Consider the following 19055-nt stretch of genomic DNA (forward strand, 5'->3'; position numbering starts at 1 on the left):
ACCTTCTTAATTGTAAAATGCTACTGCTTATCTGATTATATGTTGCCTTCCATATATCTTGTACCCTGCCTTGGGTGAATTTCTTATTCAAAAAGGTGGGTAATAAATCTTTTGTAGCTGTAGTGCAAGATGCTCGTCATCTTCTCCTACTTATCTACTATTTGCTGTACCTTGCAGAGCATCGGTTCCTGGGATTAGGTTATAGATGTTTATCAAGTTGTGCTGAAAACTTCTCTAATAATATGCATCTCTGTGAGCAGTATTTTGATCTTTATCATTCCCCACATCCTAGTAGTATTGAGCACTGAGCATCATGTGGAGTTGGACCTTGAACCAGTAGTCAAAGCCAAGTCTTCCAGTTAGCACAAGCCACTGCTTCTTCTAATTTTAGCAGTTACAGATTTTATAAAATCTGAGAGTATATTTTTTGCTTTTCAGACTTGAAATTGAAAATGCCAGGTTAGAGGCTACAGTCCAACAACAAACTAGCAAAATCGAAATACTTCAGAAAGAACGACAGGAGTCTGCTTTGGTAAGTCAAATATGTGAATAATTGCAAATGTTTTGTTTTGAATGTTTAAGCAATGGCTTTTGCAGTTGAAAGGTAGAATCTAGGTTGTATAACAAAAATGAAAAGCAGGTACCTGTCTGCAAGAGTCCAGCCTAAGGAAAACAATTGGTATTACAAATATAATGTAAATTCTAGAGTTTCTGTTTCTAGGGGACATTTTGCTAAACATATTAATACAAGACAGGATAGTATAGGCAGAGATGAAGACAAGTCAGTGTTTCTGTAAAGGTAATGAGTAGTTTGGTGGATTTGTTTGTGCACAGTAGATATCTGACCCACATTGTTGAGGAGTTTGCTCTGAGTAAAGTCCAGAGCAGGCTTCAGGAACTCTAGCCATTGATAAGGCTATTACTTGACTAGTGACTTATGCACATGCTAAATAAATGATGGTTATCTGCTGGTGTTGCGGCAGTTTTGTATTGACTGGTTACTTTTCTTGGTTAATATTCTTCAGGCAATGTGGTTGCCTGATTAGAATGTATTTTGAGTAATGGTTTGTGCATATATAGTTTCAGACTAATCAATTATCAGGAAACCATGCATTGAATCAGTACTTTTCGTTAACCTCATTGAGGGGTTTTCTATATTTACATCATTTTCTATACATTTTTCCCTATTGGTATAGTGTTGCAACCAGCTTATTTTATTTAAAGTGCTTGGGAACACAGTGAATAATAGCAGAGGGAGACCAGTTGGCCCATCTGGTCTGCCTAGCTTTTCCTATTTGGTTCTTTACAACCTCAAATAGATGAACGTACAAATTCCCATTGCCCAAACCAACACCATTTCTATCTCCTATGTATCATCTCAATCCTGCTGTCTTACTGCCCTCCAGTATTGTCCCAACTATGTTCTCTTTCATTTCTTCTACTCGTTACCTCTCACTAGCTCTTTACCACTGTGCTGTCTGTCTGTCCCAAGAATTTGACATTTTGTCTTGTTATAGATGTTTCATTATCGTTTGATCCCTTTGGTTATTCTTCTGCTACAGTTATTAATTTGTAGTCCAAGCAGCATCAGATCATCAGAGGAAAGACTAAAATATATTTAAAGCAGCAATCCCTTAGAAAGCAATTTTAAAAGCCAATTTTGCAGCTAAAACAGTGTTTTACCCATAGAAATGGACTTGTAGAAAATTGCCCACACTCTATGGGCCTGATTTTCAAAAGCATTTACACACTTAAAAATGTGTTTTACATGTGTAAATGCACTTTACCTGTGTAAGTGGGCTTTTGAAAATTGTTATAGTATGTGTTATTGAATTGTCCGTAGGATTTACTTGCATAAGTGTACTTTATGCAGGTAAATGGCTTTTGAAAATTGCTACAATACTAGTTACATTTACACATGTACATTCTTTTGAAATTACCCCCTATGTGGATAAACTTATGTGCATTTTTAAACAATGTATGCACTTTAACCTGTATACTGAGGATGTGTTCAACAGATAGGGGGAGGCGACAATGCGTATAGTTTTGGATTTTCAGAACTATGTGCATTTTCCAGAATAAAAAAGGCAAAACGCATACAAGTTAATTAGACTAAATCCATAATGTACCTTATGTTGTATCCATGTCAGGTATATTAGTTAGGATTCTTAAAAGAGCATGGCAATATATTATAGTAAAAAAAAACAAAAAACTAAATTCATAAAGAAACTTGATGGATAAGCATGGAGGTGATTTTATCAAGTAAGATAAATTGGGATTGATTTAAATGTTTATAGAGAGGTAATAGGTTACAGAAACTCACAGACAGACCAAATAAATTAATATTAGCAAAATATATTCAAAGGCATTTAGCTGGCTATCTCATGTTATCTGGCTAAATGTTCAATTTTCAGTATCCGTGGTACTTATCCAGCTAAAAGCCAGATAAGTCATTATGCAGCTAAAAATTAGCTGAATAAGTAATGGGTGTTCAGAAGTGGGGACAAGTTAGCAAGGAAACTTATCGGCTAGCTCCAATATTGGGAGTTATTAGGAGTTATCCAAATAAGCTTTTCAGCCATCTCTAGCCGGCCCAGGAGCAGATGTTTCTTGATAATTTTAGACTTAACTGGCTATATTCAAAAGAATATAGCAGGTTAAGTGGTGACAGTTTCTTTTAAAAAAAAAAAAAAAAATGTCTTGCGTGGGCCTATTGGTCCAATTACTTCTACCCCCTCCCCCCTCCACACACACATTCACTCAATATAGAAAAAATGTGTCCTGCTAGGTGTTTCCCACCCCAACCCCCACCCTAACCCCCACCTCAGACCACTCCGAGTACTTTTTTAAAAGAAAAGTATGGGTCAGCACCAGCCTCCTCCTGGCTCCCTCCCCGTTTAGGAAATATCTTAACTGAATTCCCCCATCTCCCACCCATATGGTGCTTTCATAAACCCATATCTTCACTAAGATCACAATATGCTATGATGCTAGAGGCTTCTAACATTGCTCTGACAGTAACACTGAAAACGTAAACTACCACCGTTGTCAGAAGAATCTATGACAGCAACCCTGGTAGCGTAGGCTTCTTGCATTGTTGTCAGAGCAACATCGGAAGCCTTTAGATGGATAACTTAAACCTAACCGGTGATATTCAAAAAATGGCTGATTAGGTTTGATGTTGTCCGGATAAAATTAGCCAGATAACTTTATTCAGGGATATTCAGCAGGTTGTTTATGCTACTGAATATCCAGGATAATTTAACCAGCTAACATTAACTGCATAAGTTAGCCATTCAAGGTTTTTTTAATATTGGCCTTTGAATCTAGAAAATTTAAATTAAGAAAAATTGTTTCATTCTGTTTTTAAAATTTTGTCTAAATTTTGTACAAAGTACAGGGAATGATATGTTTGGAAATTTTATTGTAAGTTGAATTGCCATTGAAAATTATTATATGAGTTAACATTGGTTTAATCTAGTTCAATATCAAGTTAAAGAGATGTTATAATTATGTAGTATATGTAATGATCTGTCATAGTGCAATATTTGAGATTTGTTTATATTTTGTAAACTTGAGTGAGGCAATTTTTAAATTAGTATGGGGTGCTGTGATGACATGATACCCTAAAATAAAACTTTTCACCTCTATAGTGTTTACGCGTCCAGTTTAATTATCTGTCCATATCAGTGTAGCATGAAAGTTGCTGCAAATTTTTTGGTATACTTTTTTTATCTTGCAAATAAAATTGAAATACATGTAAGTGACTTACCTGTATTTCTTTTAGGGTGTAGATGAGTTCTTTTAATCAAAAATAGCACGCATGAAAAGAACTCATCTACTCTGTAAAAGATATACAGGGAAATCTCTTACATGTGTTTCACTTTTATTTGCAAGATTAAAAAAAAAGTGTACAAAAAAAAAGTTGCAGTAACTTTTTTGCTACATTGATATGAACCAATGATTACCCTATGTATTACCATAGTCAATACCTACAAAATATGGTTTTCTTTTGTCCCATCAGATCAGTCCAGATCCATGGGATTTTCTCACCTACTAACAGAGAGAGACAAAAACTAGATTGGTGAACTCCCCTGTATAGAGTCTTGGGCATTCAGCAGCACTCCAGTATTTCTCTGTCTCCAGCAGATGGTAGACATGCAAACCCATGCAACAGAATTGTTAAATTTTGAACTTATGTACACTGCTCCAAGTTTCATAACCTTGTTCTATGTAATGCCTTTTGGCAATTTTCATGTTCTGTTTCAATGTAAACCGATGTGATCTTTATTTCATATAGGAACACCGGTATATAAAAATCTAAAAATAAATAAATAAATAAACAGAAGACATTTTGGGTGAAATTGTTCCTGGAGGGTTAGGCTGAAAGAGCTTCCCTTCATACAGTACATCCTTGCAGAGGGTTGGTGGCTGATGGCTCTTATTGGCCTATTGGCCTGAGGGGAAAAAGAAAGCCAGAGGAGTCTGGATCCCTCTTCCCCCACCTTCCTTTTTCTCCCACCCCATGAAGAAAGCAAAAAAGGGGAGCCAAGTGACAACTGCTGGCTGGGCTCTGTCTGGTAGCAGAGCACCCTGTGTGCTTTTTGAGGCAAGAAACTTCTTTGTCTCTTGTACTTGTATGACTCACTTTATATATTGAATGTAAATCTGCATTGACTTAACTATGATTTCCTTGTACAGCACTATATACATGCTCAATGCTTTAGAAAATAAAATGATTTTGTAAGAAAAGTTTACTTTCTTCATTAGGTTTGTAATCGCTTTGAAGATTTGATAACAAGCCTACAAGCAGCAAAGATTGGTTTAGAAGACCAACTGAATCAGCAGGTAGTATAAAGAAACATTGTTTATGACCATTTAATCATAAGTGAGGAATCAAGAAGAGAGGAATGTGCTACTCGGTGGCTGATAAAAATTCAAGGCAAACTTGCTATATTAAATTTCTTTTGTTCGTGCAAGGTTACTATGATTACATTAGGACATGGCATTTAAAATTATATTAATGAAACTAAATTTAAAAAGCTATAAAAATTATTTTGTCTATTTCAGGAGCTCATTTTTATACAATGTAGAGCAGTGTTTTGTTATAGATAGCAACTTGATGGTAGAAAGACCTTGGTTTGTGGCCTTTTCCATGGGTTTTGAAGCACCAAAGTATGGTCCGCATCAGGCCATAGACTTCCATTGACACGGGAATGGTGGCCATCTTGGCTGCTTCAGCAGCGCTGCTCGTGCAGATGGAGGAGGAGGGAGAATTTCCTCCGGCCCACCCGAGTGCTATAGAGGGGCTGGAGGGGGCAGATGAGGGAGTTGACTCAGAGCTGCCCATACCTGCATCCGCTGCTACTGCACCCATGCAGCTCTGTGGATTTTGTTCTCCTGCTGCATGAAGCTTATTTAGCTCAGCAGGCAGGGCTAGGTAATCAGTCTCGCCCTCTGGGGGGTCTAGGGTGGGCTTCTAGGCCTGAGCAGTCCCGTGGTAAAAGGCCTCTTTTGGGGCAGCGTTTTCTATGTCCTGTGCTTGCTGGTGAGGACCCGGATGACTGGACTCTGATGACTGTTAGGTCGCAGGAGGCCCCCGGGGCGCAGGAGGCATTGTCGCGGAACCAGGATGTGATCCAGATGTGGCCAGCTTGTCTCAGGGAAATGATCCAGATGATCTGGATGATATTCCAGTTTCGGAGGGAGATGACCCCAAGGTATTCTGCTTGTTCTGGAAGGAGATGTTAGGCCCTTTGATTCTTCAGATCTTAGAAGAACTTGGGTTAAAAGTCCCACAGGAAGACTCATATGGAAGGAGTGGATCTGGTCCTGGATGGGATTCGGGGTCCCCTGAGAACCTTTCCCTATCATAAATCGGTGAAAAAGATGGTGAATCGAGAATGGGGAGCTCCCGACTCTGGCTTAAGAGTGGGAAGGGCGCTGGCTAAGCTCTGTTGCTTGGAGCACTTTTCCCTTCCAAAGGTGGATGCTGTAGTTTCGGCGGTCACAAGATGATAATCCCTGTCACGGGTGCCGCGGTATTGAAGGATTTTCAGGATCAGAAGTTGGAGATTCACCTCAAAAGGATCTTTGAGGTATCGGCCCTGAGTCTACGGGTGGCTATCTGCTCCAGCTTCATGCAAAGAGCTTGCCTGCATTGGGTACAACAGCTCCAGGACGGGCAAGCAAAATCTAGTGACGAGGCAGATAAAGCTGAGCGTTTGGAGACATCAGTTGCTTACATAGTGGATGCCTTATATGACTTGGTGAGAATGTCATCATGTATTATGGGATTCGCTGTGTCAGCCAGGCGGTTATTGTGGCTGCGTAATTGGTCGGCAGATGTTTCGGCTAAGTCAAAGTTGAGGTCGTTGCCTTTCAAGGGAAGCATCTTGTTTGGAGCGGATGTGGAGCACTTGAGGAAAAACCTGGGGAAGAATAAGGTGCATAAGTTGCCGGAAGACAAACCTAAGGGCAAGCAGCCTTTTCAGTATCTGTTGCGTTTTCGTGATATTAGGAGGTCGCGTCATGCGAGAGGAGCCTCAGCCTTGCAAAAGCAGTTCTCTTCCCCTATCAGTCCTGGGGGCAGTCCTTTCTAGGCGGTCGAAGGCCATTTAGGGCTTCTTCAGGAAGTAGCGCTGCAGGAACCAAATCCTCACAATGAGGCGAGGTCAGTCTAATCTGCCATTCATTTTAAAAGGGGTCGACTAGCGCGATTTTACAGGGAGTGGGCCAAGATCACTCAGGATCAGTGGGTCCTCAGCATAATAAGAGATGGATATGTATTAGAATTTTCTTGGCCCGTTCACGACCTGCTTCTATTTTGCCCCTGCAGTTCATTGGAATAGCATCAGGTGGTTTGGGCAAAGTTAGGTTACTGGAATTAGCAGCAGTGGATCCAGTCCCTCAGTGCGAAAGCGGCAAAGGTCGATATTCCATTTCCTTCATAGTTCCAAAGAAAGAAAGGTGTTTCCTTCCCATTCTAGATTTAAAACGGGTAAATGTGGCGCTAACATCCCGAGATTCCGGATGGAAACTCTACGGTCAGGATTTCCATTTACGAATAAGCATGGGAGTAGCTTGCTTGTTGCTGCGGTTACTACCCCAAACCAGATAAGCCTGATACTTCAATTTCAATGCATATCCAGCATAGCTCTCTGCTTCAATGGCAGGGGGGAATGAAGATAAGAGGATTTCTCACAGGACAAGCAGGATGGTAGTCCTCACATATGGGTGACATCACAGGATGAAGCCCAATCACAGAAAACTTCTGTCAAAGTTTCTAGAACTTTGACTGGCCCCTACTGGGCATGCCCAGCATGGTACTAACCCTGCAACCAGCAGGGGTCCCTCTTCAGTCTTCTTTTTTCCGCCCAGCAGTAGCCTTGCGGTAAAGGAGCTCTGAAGAGATTTCTGACAGGAATTTTCCTCACGGAATTACTTAAAGTTAAGTTGCCCCACAGGGGTCCCTCCTCTAATTTTTCTCAGTCCGCGGTACTCTGGTAAGTTTTTACCCATTTCCCGTCGATTACCATCGAGTTTGGCCCTCGCAGCCTACTGGCCGTCGACTGTACCGTGGCTCGATTTTTTCCATGGCCATGGCGTCGGGGTTTCATCGGTGCCCGGACTGTACCCAAACCATGTCTATCACAGACCCCCATAAAGTCTGTGTAATGTGCCTAGGATGCGAGCACAATGTCTTGACCTGCACCAAATGTGCCTTAATGACACCAAAGGGTCGCAAGGCCAGAATGGAGAAAATGGAGCTTCTCTTCCATGCTCAAACCCCGTCCATTGAATCAACGTCGTCGGAACCGGCACCATAACTTCGCGCCAGCATCGACCACAGACCGGTGACCGACCGGCATCGACGACTTCTTGGCCTTCGACACCCTCTACTCCCCCTCAGGATTGCGGGGATCGCAGGGAGAAACATCACCATCGACACCGTAAGACTCGGACCATCGAGGGAGCGAAATCATCGATCTCGCCATCGTCGGAGCCGCTGTCGAAGAGACCCCATCCAGGAAAGGCACCAACCATTCCTGCAACCGGGTCACCGAGGCAACCCTCACCCGATCAGGGATCGGGAGCCGCGACTCCGCCTTTAACAGTGGTCCCTCTGGCTATGCCTCTGCCTCCTTCTTCTGTTCCGGAGCCGGGGCTGCTTGCTCCAGGTCTCCGAGAAGAACTGGACCGGATGGTTCAGGAGGCCATCGACAAGGCGATGCAACGTCTTCAGGTTCCTCCGACACCGGTACCGCCTGTGGGAACCGGTCATCGACCCGATTCCGGCAGCTCTGGCACCACTGCTATCCAGGATGGATGTGCTTATGGCCGCTTTTCCACCGATGCCGGGTCTCCGATGGCTCCGATGCCCTCCCCACTGACAGCATCATCGGGAGGAGAAACACAGTTCTGCATCCCTCCATCAGGAGTGCTGCCTCAGCCATCGATGCCAATACGTCCCTCACCACCGACCCATCCATCGGTGCTGATACGTCCATCAGCGCTACCAAGTCATCCATTGATAGCCTCGATGCCTGCACCGGCGCCTTCGATACCATCATCGGTGCCTCCGGTAATTCCTCCGATTCCTTCGGAACCTAGATCGGGACCTTCGGGAATCCAACCACCCTGTCCCCCTCTAGTTCCTAGAGGAACAGGTGCTGATCCTTATGATACCTGGGGTGATGATACTTCAACAGATACTGATGATTTACCTTCACCACCTTCACCCACTGAGAGTATGAACCGTTCTCCTCCAGAGGACCTCTCCTTTATAAACTTTGTGAAGGAAATGTCTGAATTAGTTCCCTTTCATAAGAACATAAGAAAATGCCATACTGGGTCAGACCAAGGGTCCATCAAGCCCAGCATCCTGTTTCCAACAGTGGCCAATCCAGGCCATAAGAACCTGGCAAGTACCCAAAAACTAAGTCTATTCCATGTAACCATTGCTAATGGCAGTGGCTATTCTCTAAGTGAACTTAATAGCAGGTAATGGACTTCTCCTCCAAGAACTTATCCAATCCTTTTTTAAACGCAGCTATACTAAATGCACGAACCACATTCTCTGGCAACAAATTCCAGAGTTTAATTGTGCGTTGAGTAAAAAAGAACTTTCTCCGATTAGTTTTAAATGTGCCCCATGCTAACTTCATGGAGTGCCTCCTAGTCTTTCTACTATCCGAAAGAGTAAATAACCGATTCACATCTACCCATTCTAGACCTCTCATGATTTTAAACACCTCTATCATATCCCCCCTCAGTCGTCTCTTCTCCAAGCTGAAAAGTCCTAACCTCTTAGTCTTTCCTCATAGGGGAGTTGTTCCATTCCCCTTATCATTTTGGTAGCCCTTCTCTGTACCTTCTCCATCGCAATTATATCTTTTTTGAGATGCGGCGACCAGAACTGTACACAGTATTCAAGGTGCGGTCTCACCATGGAGCGATACAGAGGCATTATGACATTTTCCGTTTTATTCATCATTCCTTTTCTAATAATTCCCAACATTCTGTTTGCTTTTTTGACTGCCGCAGCACACTGCACCGACGATTTCAATGTGTTATCCACTATGACACCTAGATCTCTTTCTTGGGTTGTAGCACCTAATATGGAACCCAACATTGTGTAATTATAGCATGGGTTATTTTTCCCTATATGCATCACCTTGCACTTATCCACATTAAATTTCATCTGCCATTTGGATGCCCAATTTTCCAGTCTCACAAGGTCTTCCTGCAATTTATCACAATCTGCTTGTGATTTAACTACTCTGAACAAATTTGTGTCATCTGCAAATTTGATTATCTCACTCATTGTATTTCTTTCCAGATCATTTATAAATAGAAAGGAACAGAAGTTCCTAGATAACATTGGTCGCCGAGTATTCCAAGGGGCCATGCTCATCTCCCGAATTGCCACCTATCAACTTTATATGACCCAATATAACAGGGTCATTTTTAAGCAGATACAGGACTTCTCAGACTCCCTGCCTCAGCAATTTCAAGAGCATTTACAAACCCTAGTCAACAAGGGTTTCGAGGCAGGCAAGCATGAGATTAGAACATCTTATGACATCTTTGATACTTCTACCAGGGTGTCTGCAGCTGCCACCTCGGTGAGGCGGTGGGCCTGGCTCAAGTCTTCTGACCTTTGCCCAGAAATACAGGACCGGTTATCCGACCTGCCTTGTGTTGGAGATAATCTGTTTGGCGAGCAGATTCAACAGACCGTAGCAGAATTAAAAGGCCATCATGAGACCCTAAGACAGCTCTCTTTGATGCCTTCTGACTTCTCCTCAAAACAGCCTTTCAGAAAGGACTCTAAGAAGTCATTCTTCTGCCCAAAGAAGTCTTACCGGCCACCATCCAGATCCCATGCCACGAGACCTTATCAAAAAACCGCAGCCTCGTCAAGCTCCTCAACCAGGACCTGCTTCAGGTTTTTGACTTTCACTTTTTTCATTATTTAGTTATTTAATCCAGGTTATCTTCATTCCCCTCTTGAAGAATTACCGCTACTAATTCTTCATCCCGAATGGCCCGTACCTGGCTGTCTTAGGTTGCCCAGCGCTGCCCATCCTAGTGATGGGCTCACCAGATTCTTACCCGTCTTTGCCTTAGCGTACTATTTTTACCACCGGGTTTGCATGGGGGATTCTGGATTTGGAGCACATGGCTCTGCATATTGGGTTTGCACAACGGTATTCTGAGAGATAATGAAAGGCATCCTTGGTTGGAGTTACAGGCATGAGCAAAGGCATGAGACACAGAAACATAAAAAAAAATAAAACTATCAAGGCCTAGAGAACCAGAAAAAGAGAGTGTCTCATCTTAGTGCGGACACCCGATCGGCATAGCACACTGCAGCCCAGAACTCCTGGACTCAAACAACAGAGAGCAGCAGACAGATTCCTCTGTCGCATATACCAGTGGGAGGTCGATTGTGCCACTTCCACAACTTGTGGCATTCAATCACATCCAACCAATGGGTATTGGCAATCATTTCTCAGGGTTATCATCTGAACTTTCTCGCCCTGCCACCGGACTCCCCACTTCTACCGACATGGAGAACATCCGAACACTCCATTCTTCTGGATCAAGAAGTTTCCCTCCTTCTCCAGTCAAGAGCAATAGAACCCATTCCATACTGTCAGCAAGGCCTAAGGTTCTATTTCTGGTACTTCCTAATCCCCCAAAAATTGGGAGGTGTCCATCCTATTCTAGACCTACGGGCCCTCAACAAGTACCTCCAACGAGAAAAGCTCAAGATGGTCACCTTGGGATCGCTTCTACCTCGTCTACAAAGAGGAGACTGGCTCTGCTCTCTGGACCTCCAGGACGCATACACCCACATTGTGATGACTCCAGCTCATCGCAAGTACCTGAGGTTTCTAGTAGGCCCCAAGCACTATCAATATCGAGTGCTTCCATTCGGCCTAGCGTCTGCCCCACAAGTCTTTACAAAATGCCTCGTAGTCATCGCAGCCTTCCTCAGGACACAAGGTGTTCATGTCTACCCCTATCTGAACGACTGGTTAATCAGGGCTCCCACTCAGCAAGCTGCTCTGTCGTCCCTCAATCTAACCTTACACACTCTAGTTTCGCTAGGATTTCTCGTCAACTATGACAAATCCTACTTAGTCCCATCTCAAACCCTGTCGTTCATTGGGGCAGACTTGGACACCTTACAGGCAAAAGCTTTCCTACTTCGACAACCTGCACTGACTCTTGCGTCCCTGGCTCACCAGCTGCAGTCTCAGCACTCCGCGACTGTGCGCCAATTTCTCGTCCTCCTCGGACGCATGGCGTCCTCATTCCATGTCACACCAATGGCCCGCTTGGCCATGAGACTCATGCACTGGACTCTGAGGTCTCAATGGACTCAGGCTATGCAGCCTCTGTCGGCCATTGTCCACATAACCGGCTCACTCCGTCTGTCTCTCGCCTGGTGGAAAAATCAGACTAATCTCCTCCAGGGATTGCCCTTCCAGGTTCCAAATCTTCAAATCATTCTCACCACCAACGCTTCCAACCTCGGGTGGGGAGCCCATGTAGCCAATCTGCAGACACAAGGCTCTTGGTCTCCAGAGGAAGCCAAAGACGAAATACATTTCCTGGAACTTCGAGCAATCAGATATGCTCTCAGAGCCTTTCAGGATCGCCTCTCAAATCAAGTCATCCTGATTCAGACGGACAACCAGGTGGCAATGTGGTACATCAACAAACAGGGAGGCACAGGCTCCATCCTTCTATGTTAGGAAGCTGCACAGATTTGGGAGGAAGCTCTCTCCCATTCAATGTACCTCAGGGCCACCTGGTTGACGGGCATGGACAATGTCCTGGCAGATAAGCTGTGTCGCATCTTTCAACCGCACGAGTGGTCTCTCAACCCCTCTGTAGCGAACTCCATCTTCCAACATTGGGATTATCCTCGGATAGACCTCTTTGCGTCCCCACAAAACCGCAAAGTGGACAACTACTGCTCTCTCATTCGCAGCAAACACTCTCAACTCAGAGACGCATTCTCCCTCTCTTGGGCAACTGGTCTGCTCTACGCATTCCCTCCACTTCCTCTTCTCTTGAAGACTCTTGTGAAGTTACATTAGGACAAGGGAACTATGATCCTGATAGCACCTCACTAGCCACGCCAAGTGTGGTTTCCAATACTTCAGGACCTCTCCATCCGCAGGCACATTCCCTTGGGAAAGGACCCGCTTCTGATCACTCAAAACGACGGGTGCCTATGACATCCCAACCTTCAAGCCTTGTCTCTGATGGCATGGATGTTGAAAGGTTAATCCTTCAACCATTTAACCTTTCTGAGCCAGTTGTCCCATGTCTTGATTGCTTCATGGAAGCCTTCCACGAGAAAAGTTTACTCTTACAAATGGAAAAGGTTCACGTCATGGTGCTCTTCTCGGTCCCTTGACCCCTTTTCCTGCCCAATCCCGAACTTTCTGGACTATCTCTGGCATCTATCAGAGTCAGGTCTTAAGACTTCCTCCATTAGAATGCATGTCAGTGCGGTAGCCGCATTCCATAAATGTGTCGGGGATGTCTCTATATCAGTACACACCCCCTTGTAACATGTTTTTTGAAGGGTTTGCTCCATATCAAGCCACCGCTACGTCCTCCGGCCCCTTCTTGGGACCTTAATCTAGTTCTGGGTCGGCTCATGAAACCAGTATTCGAGCCTCTTCACTCTTGTGAACTTCGATATCTCACATGGAAAGTGATTTTCCTTTTGGCTATCACTTCAGCTCGCAGAGTTAGTGAATTGCAGGCTCTAGTTACCTATCCGCCTTACACTAAACTTCTGCAGGACCAGGCAGTACTCCGCACTCACCTGAAATTCTTACCTAAGGTAGTTTCGGATTTTCATCTTAATCAATTCATTATACTACCTACCTTTTTTCCCAGGCCCCATGCCAACCCAGGAGAACAGGCTCTGCATACCTTTGACTGTAAACGGGCTCTAGCGTTTTACCTAGACCGTACAGCTGCCCACAGGAAAAACACTCAGTTGTTTGTCTCTTTCCACCCTAACAAGTTAGGGAAGCCTGTGGGTAAGCAGACTCTCTCCTCCTGGTTGGCGGACTGCATATCCTTTTGCTATCAGCAAGCGGGCATTCCATTTCAAGACCGTGTTAAAGCACACTCTGTGAGGGCCATGGCGACTTCAGTAGCACATCTGCGATCGGTGCCGCTTCCTGACATTTGCAGGGCTGCAACCTGGAGTTCTCTCCACACCTTTGCAGCCCACTATTGCTTGGACAAAGCCGGAAGACAAGATTCCATCTTCAGCCAGTCTGTCCTTCGTAACCTCTTTACAATGTGATGTACCAACACCCTTCCGCCTGCCTGGTGGGGTTCAGGATGCCCTCTGCCAAATTCCACCCCAGTTGTTGTGCCTGTTGCAAGCCTTTGGGTACATTTGGTGCATGTTCGGACATCCTCAGCTCGGTACTCACCCATATGTGAGGACTACCATCCTGCTTGTCCTGTGAGAAAGCAAATGTTGCTTACCTGTAACAGGTGTTCTCACAGGACAGCAGGATGTTAGTCCTCACGAAACCCGCCCGCCACCCCGCGGTGTTGGGTTCGTAACGTTTTGTTATTTTCTTTTTCGGCACTGCCTGTAGCTTTCAAATAAGACTGAACGGGGACCCCTGCCGGTTGCAGGGTTAGTGCCATGCTGGGCATGCCCAGTAGGGGCCAGTCAAAGTTCTAGAAACTTTGACAGATGTTTTCCGTGATTGGGCTCCATCCTGTGATGTCACCCATATGTGAGAATTAACATCCTGCTGTCCTGTGAGAACACCTGTTACAGGTAAGCAACATTTGCTTTACATTCAGACAACTACCAACAAGGACTGAATTGCATAGTCTGGGTAAACAAATAAACGTGGGAGTAGCTTGCTTGTTGCGGCGGTTACTACCCCGAACCAATTAAGCCTGATACTTCACTTTGATACAGCTCCAACGCTGCTCTCTACATCAGTGGCTGGGGTGGAAGGAAATTAGAACCTAAAAGTTACCAATAAGGGCCCTGAACTCAGCAGTCAGAGTAACAGATAAGTATGAGAAAAATAATTGTGAAAGCTTGCTGGGCAGACTGGATGGGCCGTTTGGTCTTCTTCTGCTGTCATTTCTATGTTTCTTTAAGTAATCACGGTGGTGCGCAAGAACGAGCTCTTGGTTTCTTTGGATCTCACTGAGGCGTACCTACATATCCCCCTTCGCCGGAATCACCAGCGGATTCTGAGGTTTATGGTGCTGGATCAGCATTTCCAGTTTCAGGCTCTCCCTTTCAGGCTAGCTGCAGCGCCCCTGCACATTCACCAAGTTAATGGTTGTGGTTGCGACGGCATTGCAGCACAAGGGAGTACTAGTGCACCCTTTTCTAGACGATTGGCTCATCAGGGCAAAGTCGGAAGACAGTTGTTCTGCAGTGCAGAAGGTAATAAACACTCTGGAATCTCTAGGCTGGGTAGTGAATTTGGCAAAGAGACACCTGATTCCGTCTCGGACTCTCGACTATTTGGGGGCTTAGTTCAATACGCTGAAAGGCAAAGTGTTTCTGTCGGAGGAGAGAGTGTGCAAGTTACAGAGGCAAATTTGGCGCTTGTTGGCTTTGCAAGTCCCCAGAGACTGGGATTTCTTGCAGGTGCTCGGCTCGATGGCTTCAACGCTGGAGTTGGTACCATAGGCCTTTGCGCTTATGAGACCACTACAGAGAACTCTGTTGGCACAATGGAATCCATGGTCAGAGGAGTTTCATATTCCCATCTTGTTCAAGGGTTAAGCGTGGACAAGTCTGTCTTGGTGGCTCCTGACATACATTCTAATTCGTGGTGTCAACCTGGAGGTTCCGGATTGGATAATTCTTACTACCCATGCCAGTCTTTCTGGATGGGGAGCAGTATGCCGGTGACAGTCTGCCCAAAGCTTATTGGTCAGCAGAACTTCTTGGTCTATCAATTGTTTGGCGACCAGAGCAGCGAGGTTAGCATTGCTTGCTTTCCTGCCTTTGGTTCGAGGCCGATTGATGACAGTCTTGTCGGATAATGCGACAGCCATAGCATACATCAATCAGAAGGGAGGAACCAAGAGTTGATCGGTGGCCCAGGAGGCTTAAGAGTTAATTCTTTGGGCCGAACAGCACTTGGTTCAGATAGAAGCTACACACATCGCAGGTGTTGAAAGCATCCAAGCAGATTTTCTATGTCGCAGGATGCTAGATCCAGAGGAGTGGGAGTTGTCGGAGTCAGCGATGCAGCTCATCCAAGAGAGGTGGGGCTGTTACCATGTGGATCTAATGGCGACTCGTCTCAATGCGAAGGCATCTCGTTTTTACAGCCAAAGGCGAGAATACGGGGCTGAGGGAGTCAATGCTCTGATCCTACACTGGCCTCAGGGCGTCCTGCTTTACATAGTTCCCCCTTGGCAACTGGTAGGCAAGGAGTTGTGTCGGATAGAGAGGCACCCAGGCGAAGTGGTGTTGGTAGCTCCTGAGTGGCCATGTCAGCCGTGGTTCGTTGATCTAATCATCATGACAGTGGACAGACCATTACGCTTCAGTCATCTTCCACGACTTCTTTGGCAGGGACCCATATTTTCAGACCAGGCAGATCGCTTTTGTCTAATGGCTTGACTTTTGAGAGGCAACATTTGAGACGAAGAGGATACTCAGAGGCGGTCATTATTACTCTTCTACAAGCTAGATGGACATCTACTTCATTGTCATATGTCCGAGTTCAGAAGATTTTTGAGGCGTGGTGTGTATCTAAAGGCGTACACACCTTACGATCTTCAGTGTCTCAGATTTTATCTTTCCTTCAAGAAGGTTTAATCAAAGGCCTGGCTTTCAGTTCTCTCAGAGTTCAGGTAGCAGCTCTGGCTTGTCTGTGGGGTAAAGTTGAAGGTTGCCTGTTGTCCTGTCATCTCGATATGGGTTGGTTTCTTAGGGGAGGTTAAAAATTTGCGCCTTCTGGTAAGGAGAGTTTGCCATCCTGAAATCTTGATCTCGTTTTCAGAGGTTTGTGTGAGACTCCTTTTGGACCTCCCTGCAGTGCAACACTTAAGGATTTGACTTTAAAGGTCGTCTTCTTGGTAGCCATTTGTTCTGCGAGGAGAATCTCTGAGTTGTAGGCTTTATCTTGCCGCAATCCATTCCTTCAGAACTTGGACTCAGGAGTGTCCTTGCAGACATACCCTTGTTTCTTCCGAAGGTGGTATTGGCTTTTGATGTTAATCAGACGGAGGAGTTTCCAGCTTTTCCGGATTTGGATGTTTCTATGCCTCAGGCATGGGAGCTTAGGTTGTTGGATGTCCTTAGGCCTTTGCTGAAATATCTCAAGATCATGAATGATTTTAAGATATCTGATCATCTCTTCATTTTATGGAGTGTTTTGAAGAAAGATACCCAGGCTTCCAAGGCTACCATTACAAGGTGGCTTAAGGAGGCTATTGGGTCGGCATAAATTCTCAAAGGCCGTCAGGTACGGGAAGGTTTGAGGGCTCACGCTATTCAGCTTCCTGGGCAGAGGCCCAGTTGGTTTCACAACAGGAAATTTGTAGAGCGGTGACTTTGAAGTCACTACATACCTTTGCAAGGCACTACCGTCTGGATGTAGGGGATCCAGAGTCTCGGATGTTTGGCAGAAGTGTCTTGCGAGCGGGACTGTCTAGGGTCCCACCCTCAGTAGGGAGCTTTGGTACATCCCAGGAGTCTGGACTGATCAGGGTACGTACAGAGAAAGGAAAATTGGTTCTTACCTGCTAATTTTCTTTCCTGTAGTATCACAGATCAGTCCAGAACCTGCCCAATCTAGGAAGGGGAAGTCTCTTCCGCTTGACTATAATTTTTTGAATCTGCAAATTTTTCAGTGAATGGAATACAGATTTGTTGGTAAAGTTTTTTCAAGTTTTTGTTGCAAGTCTTTACGAGTTTTGCAAGTGTTTTGTGCTTGGATTCAAGTCAATACTGAGGAACTGCAGATGGTACCAGGGATTATGAAGCAGTGTCAATGAAACTTTCTCTGTCTTCATCTGCTGGCAGGGATGCATAAACCCAGAAGTCTGGACTGATCAGTGGTACTACAGGAACGAAAATCAGCAGGTAAGAACCAATTTTCCTATTAAAGACTTAATTCTCAGTCATGATTGAAGAGGGAACTAGAAGCCAGTGGATGTTTTAAGGGATCTCTTTTGCTAGCGCCCTGGTTTCACAATTCTTTCAAAACAATAGAGATTATTAAGAATATTGGAACTCCTGTGTGATCTGATTCAATGCAGATGAGTACAGCTACATTCAGTACTATAGAGGCATGTCAAACAGTGCTTTCAGCCAGTGTTACCTAAAACTTCTTTTATTCTCTGTTTTTGGCATTCCATTCATTAGGTACATAAACAAACTGTGCTGTCACAGAGTGCACAGGATTCACATAACCTATGGGAAGAAGAGCTGAAGTCAAGATCCAGGTTGGGAATCCGCCTCACCCAGCTTGATAGAGAAAAGGCAGAGCTGGTAGAACAGGTAACGTGACCTTCAAAGCTTTGGATGACTAAATGCTGATTGAGTTAATGCCTTAACCTATTAAAATCTTTTAGTTAGGCAAAGGCATTGCTCAATTTATTTTCACTACAAGTTTGTTTGTTAAAATGCTGTTATTGGAGAATTAACATTATAGATTGATAATTGTTCACTTTCTAAAGTCTGAAGGTGAAAGAAAAAAAGTGAAGAAACTTGCTGAACTTAAGCGATCATTGGAGGCCCGACTGGACCAAGAAATGAAAAGAAACAGTGAATTACAGAAAGAAACTAATGGGTATTACTTTTGATTTTCTGAAAGATTTAATAGAAATGATTAGACAGATATGAATCAATTTTAAAATATTAATGCAGTAATATACACTTAATGAAATGCAGTTCGTTTCGATGACAGTTGTTATGTTTGTTTTTTTGTATGTGCTGTTATGGAATAAAAATAAAAAATAAAATAAAAGCATATAGCAGCTTATATACTAAAATTTGGTTTCTGCCTGTCATTCTCCCATAAAGTAATGTGGTATCCTGTCCCTTTGAAAATTTGGGGATTGACTTGCACCTCAGGCATGGGAATTTAAAAATGAAGTCCCTGTGCGCTTCTTGCCTGCTATGCTCTTCCCCACCCTGTTGCTCTGTAGCATGGGTAAGCGCATTCATTTACCCACAGAGGGGGAGGACAATATTTTGGATGATGATTTAGCCAGGTAGCTACTTAATTACTTGGGTGAAATCATTTGAAAATTGTTTTAGAGGTTGATCTTCAAAATCTTTTGTGCATGCAACTTTTTGTATTACATGCTCAAAGCAGAGTTTTGAAATTTTACCCCCATCAACCACACAAATCTCATATACACAGAATTTATATAGGAAAAAGGGGGCATTCTGGGGACAGGGCTAAACTTTAGTTGGTGATTGCACATATTGAGCTCTCGCCGGCTAACGTTAAGAACACAAGTCTGGTCAGAAAAATAATTGTCTTAACTATACCTGGATA

General features: G+C 44.3%; 1 protein-coding gene across 1 annotated transcript in view; it reads left to right on the forward strand.

Moving 5' to 3' along the window:
* The window catches only part of LOC115099561 (ankyrin repeat domain-containing protein 26-like), a 462251-nt gene that overhangs the window by 356715 nt on the left and 86481 nt on the right, over positions 1-19055 (forward strand). The window contains 4 exon segments of the mRNA XM_029617295.1: positions 439-532; positions 4771-4848; positions 17915-18049; positions 18229-18341. Coding sequence (XP_029473155.1) covers positions 439-532; positions 4771-4848; positions 17915-18049; positions 18229-18341 — 420 coding nt within the window.

This window comes from Rhinatrema bivittatum, chromosome 9 (assembly GCF_901001135.1).
Source record: "Rhinatrema bivittatum chromosome 9, aRhiBiv1.1, whole genome shotgun sequence".
Taxonomy (NCBI): domain Eukaryota; kingdom Metazoa; phylum Chordata; class Amphibia; order Gymnophiona; family Rhinatrematidae; genus Rhinatrema; species Rhinatrema bivittatum.